General features: G+C 44.3%; 1 protein-coding gene across 1 annotated transcript; it reads left to right on the top strand.

The window, feature by feature from the left end:
• Window positions 1-788: 788 nt before the first annotated feature.
• On the top strand, window positions 789-4295 carry LSM5 (LSM5 homolog, U6 small nuclear RNA and mRNA degradation associated). The gene is made up of 5 exons (XM_086614769.1): window positions 789-839; window positions 1109-1204; window positions 1430-1457; window positions 2113-2185; window positions 4000-4295. The coding sequence occupies exons 1-5, from the start codon at window positions 794-796 to the stop codon at window positions 4030-4032; spliced, it is 276 nt and encodes a 91-aa protein (XP_086470895.1). The 5' UTR covers window positions 789-793; the 3' UTR covers window positions 4033-4295.
• Window positions 4296-4846: the final 551 nt, after the last annotated feature.

The raw sequence follows: 4846 nt of genomic DNA, 5'->3' as shown, positions 1-4846 counted from the left end.
CCCTGCGGCGTTCCAGCTCTCTGCTCCGGTCACTCCTGTGTGGAGCCCGGCGGGGCGTCGTTGTGCTGATTTCAAAGGTTGTGTTTCACTTCAGGAACCCAAAGTCCAAGCGTTGGGAGCTACCTGGGAACTACGATCCATTCAAGAACCGAGCTAGCAGCCCTGTGATGCCGGCAGCTGCTCATCCTTCCTTCCAAAGGTACCTGCGTTTGTGGAGGCAGCACCGCCCTCCCGGGCGGAGGACAGAGTCGATTCAGGCTCGATTCCTCTGCGCTTTCCCCTGCCATAAAACATGGGATGACTCTGGAAGCTGAAATACCACTTTTTTTTTGTCGCATTGAACAGGCAAAGCACCTTTTGAACGGCCAGTTGTTTTTCTGGCTCCAAGCCAACCGTGCATAGGCAAAAGGGCTTCCAAAAATCCTTCTGGCAACAGCCCTCTTGTCAATGAATGAGCAAATCTGGGGGGGAAATCAGCATCTAGAATCCCTCCCCTGAGGCTCCTTGGAAGGGCGGATTGACACCCTGTTGGGGTTTTTCCTTTCAGTCTCTACCTGTACGCGTTCAACACACACGACTCCCGGCAGACGCCGCTGTCGCGACTCCGGCTCGCTCTTCCCAGGAGAACGCGAGAGCGGCCGGGACGGGGGCGGCGGCGGGGCGGGGCCGGAGCGGAGGGGCGTGACGACGGCTCTGCCATCGGCTCGTCGGGGCTGCCGCGCCGGTCCTATCCCCGCGTTCGGCCGTTCGCGCGTGCGGGAGGCGGCAGCGATTGGTGAGGTCTGGGCGCAAGATGGCGGCGAACGCGACCACCAACCCGTCTCAGCTGCTGCCGCTCGGTACTCAGCGCCGCCGCCAGGCTCCCGGCGGGGGCGGGGAACGGGGATGGGGGGCCGGTGATCCCGTCGTGCAGGATGGGCCGTTCACGGGTACCTCTGTGGCGCGCGCGGTGCCGGCGCTTTGGCGGGAAGCGTCGGTGGAGGCGGGAAGGCGCGCGGCGGCGTGCGCCTCGCGGCAGGGGAATTGTTTTTTTTTGTTGTTCTGGGAAATGCACGTTCGGTAAAAAGGATCCCCCGTGCCTTTCGGTGCGTTGTTTTTCGAATGGCAGAGCTCGTGGACAAGTGCATCGGTTCGCGCATTCACATCGTGATGAAGAGCGACAAGGAAATCGTTGGAACGCTCCTGGGATTCGATGACTTCGTCAGTATCCTTCGTGGAAACGTTAAAGCCGCCCGCTTCAGGCGTTGGCTCAGTTCATGGGGTGCTTTGGGGAGGTTCGAGTTCGCCGGGCAGAGCCTTTTTGTGCGGATTAATGGTATTGGGCTGCTATTTTATAGATAAAATCACAGTTCAGTTTAAAACGAAAATATCTTTCAATATTTGTATTTCAAAATTCTGGGCCTTATTTTCCTTGAAATTTGGTTTTCAGATATGGTGTTAGAAGATGTTACAGAATTGTAAGTATCATGTCTGCCTTCTGCTGCTACTTAATTCTTAGTTTCCCGAGGGAAAACATTGTGTAAGATCTGTGAGCAAAGTGTTTTGATATTTTTTGAATACTTGCCAGGTGAATACTTTATACTTTAGACTTAATCTATGAAGGGTGATCCTTTCTGGACAGGCGTGTCATAAGAGTAGTAGTTGCATGATCTATACTTGCAATGAGATTCCCAATTTGTAGCTTTAATTTTGTGTGAGTTGCGTGTTGAACTTTCCAGTAGTTTGTTTGCTTCTACGTTTCCTTGAGGTCTAGGCAAAAGATGAAAAAAGTTAGCAGACTTAAGGATGAGTATTTATTATGTTGTTATGCTGTGTTGCTATTTGAAACCTATTTTGAGTGTTGGTGGTATTCAAAAAATTGCCAAGATTTAAAGAGAGAATCTATGTCTCCGTGTACTGAGCAGAATAGTACAGCAGATATTTTTAGTTGCCAGGTAACTTTTTTTACCCAGGTGGTCAATTTATCAAGGTTACACTGTGATGTGGCTAATTTATTTGCTAGTTCTCGCAAATGGCATCGTAATGCAGAGATTTATGTGAGTTCTGTAATCAAAACTGTAATCACTGTCCCTGGTTATGTGTTCTTACTTAGTTTTTCTAATTCTCCTTCAGTGAGATTACACCTGAGGGCAGAAGAATCACAAAGCTGGACCAAATTTTGCTAAATGGAAATAACATAACAATGGTAAGTCATTATTGTTAAAAGGCTGCATGTGTCACTTTTCTGTACCTGTAAATCAGTCAGTAATTGAGTTCAGCTGCTTCAAGCTGAGCTTTGCAGACAGGTCCATTGCATAAGCTACTTTTAAGCAGTTTCTGGGGCGTATGTGTGTGTGAGTTATGCTGGAAAAGTTATCTTACTGCTTTACTTAGTACATGTTTTTAAAAAAACAAACAATCAAAAAAAAAAAACCACAACCAAACATTAAAAGGGCATGGCCCTAATTTTATTTTGGTGAATGCTCTTCAGGTGTGCAAGGGAATCACTGGCTTTGTTGCCCGCTCTGTAGCCTGGTTCATACAGTGGCTTTTAACTCATGAGTGTTTGCCTGCCTGAGTAAGAAGGGTGGGATACACCTACATTTCATCCATCGCCGTATGTATAGATGTGTTTGCAGCAGTCTGGATGCTTACAAGCTCTTCAAGTCGTTTGGTGATTATGGTGCCACGTGATGCCCAGAGAGCTGTACCTTTACGTGCTCAGAAAAACCAATCTGGAGGTCTGTTGGACTGTACCAAATGAGAAGCAGTATCATTTTTAGTTTATCGTGTGCTGATGCATGTAGATAATACCGAAACAGTAATTAAATATTGCAATCATGCATCCTGAAGCTGAATTCTGTGACTTCCTAAATACTACAAAAGCAGACCCACGGTAGTTTTTTGCTTGTCTGTATAGATGGCTACAAAATCTGGACTTCCTATATAAGGGTGTTCCATATTTTGTGGGAAGAGAAGAGGAAGACTGACTTGAGTCTAAGTTGGCTCCATGTAAATGAGGAATAACATCCATTCTGCTGTCTTACCTACCTTGCACCTCCTCACTGTGTGTCTGACCAAGTGCCATCTTGTCTTGTCATTTTGAAGCCTTTTTCTGCTTTGGTTATTGTTCTGCATCCTTAAAGGACGGTGCATGTTCTGACTTCTTGTGTGGAGTAAAATTACCACCATCCAGTTAAGCTGGTGGTCTACTGCTCCTGAAGCAGAAGCTGGTGATTCTTAGAGTGCAAATTTTCAGCAAGACAGACATGTTTCTGTATTAGATCTTGTGTCTTTTGGAGACACATCTTGCCATGTCAGGAGGACTTTGCTTTAGACTTTTTCTTACTTGAGTCCCAAAAGCAGCGAAGCTCTTTCTCTTGAGAAGTGCTCAGCTGATTATTAAGAATCTATCAGTAAAGAAATGGTTATCCTCTTCTTTTTTTTCCCCTTACTCATGGTTTTCCTTTTGTATTTCTTTTTATGTTCAGTTCTTTACTTTCTTCGCAGGAAATTGCCATGCTGACTTATTCCCTGCTGCCTGTAGAAGGGTTCAGGCTCTTTATTAGTTTTTGAGCTCTGCTTAGCAATAGAAGTTGGAAAGAGGAAACAAACTTCCCAGTATAGTGACAATCTGGGAAGAATCAGCAATTGGAGAAATGCTTAATGAAAGGAAGCATGTTCTTTGTCCTTTTAAAAACGAGCTGTAGTGTTTCTAGACAGAATCATCTTGAATAATAAGAACAAAACACAAAATGTGTGTTATCTAGAAACTCCTTTGCATTTCGTTAAACATTCTTTGTATTTTGGAAAAGTGTGGGTTTTTTTGGCGTGTGCTTCTCTGGCAGTAACTGACTTCCTCTGTTGGGAGACAAAGATAATATTGAATCTAAAAACCACTTTTGTGGTCCACCGTGAAGTCTCCATCTGCTGAGACGGTGTAAGGCAAGAACTGTCATGTATAGGTTTGTAGAATTCCAATCTATGCTGCTAACACAAAATTGTCTTATTGTTTTATAGCTGGTTCCTGGAGGAGAAGGACCTGAAGTATAAATGGATACAGTTGTCATCTATGAAGACATATATATATATAAATATAATCTAAATAGAACTTTTGGGGTATGGGTGGGTTTTGATGTGGGTAGTTTATTTTTTTGTTCTTGTGGGAGTGTTTTTTTTTGTTTACACACTCTTGCAGTTGACATTTGATAAAAGACAAGGATTTCCTCTTGGAAAGGTGCGTTGCTAATGATAATGCTGACTTTGTAAGTTGAAATAATGACTTTTTTTGTAAAGACGCACTAATCTGTTCTGAATAAAAGGCTTTCTTTTTGTTAGCTATTGTGTTGTTGTGTAAGTGCACAAGTTATAGATAGTTTTATAACTGGCTAATAGAGTGGAAGAATAATATTTATACTTCACTTGCTGTCAGTCTTCAGTTTCTCTACACCTGTTGCATTTGTTATGGCCTAAGTCTGTATAAAACACAAGTCATGAGCTGATGTTGCTGTTCTTTGGAGTTCAGGCAGATACTAAGCTGGATCATGTGTTTATACACAGCTTCAGGCTGTGTCACCAGAGACCATGTGTTAGAGCGCTGTAGAATAAAAATCTGAAAGGTCTGGAAGCTCTTCAAAGTGGGTGCATCTGTTTGATGCTTCAGCTCGCTTGGACTTCTTGTGCTTGGTAGATACACTTTGTTATAATAAAGGCACTGTAAAGGTATTTGGCGAGCGAGGACAGACAGACCAGACCTAGTTCATGTTCAGGGAGTTAAACAAAACCAAACCCAAACCAGAAGAAAAGGCTGGTGTTAAGATTTCTCATTCATGCCAGCGGTGACTCCTCTTTCACCACAAAGCGGTGC

The sequence above is a fragment of the Tauraco erythrolophus genome, chromosome 7 (genome assembly GCF_009769465.1).
Source record: "Tauraco erythrolophus isolate bTauEry1 chromosome 7, bTauEry1.pri, whole genome shotgun sequence".
NCBI lineage: Eukaryota > Metazoa > Chordata > Aves > Musophagiformes > Musophagidae > Tauraco > Tauraco erythrolophus.
Note: the sequence above shows the minus strand (reverse complement) of the source record. Positions and strands in the feature narration are given on the sequence as shown.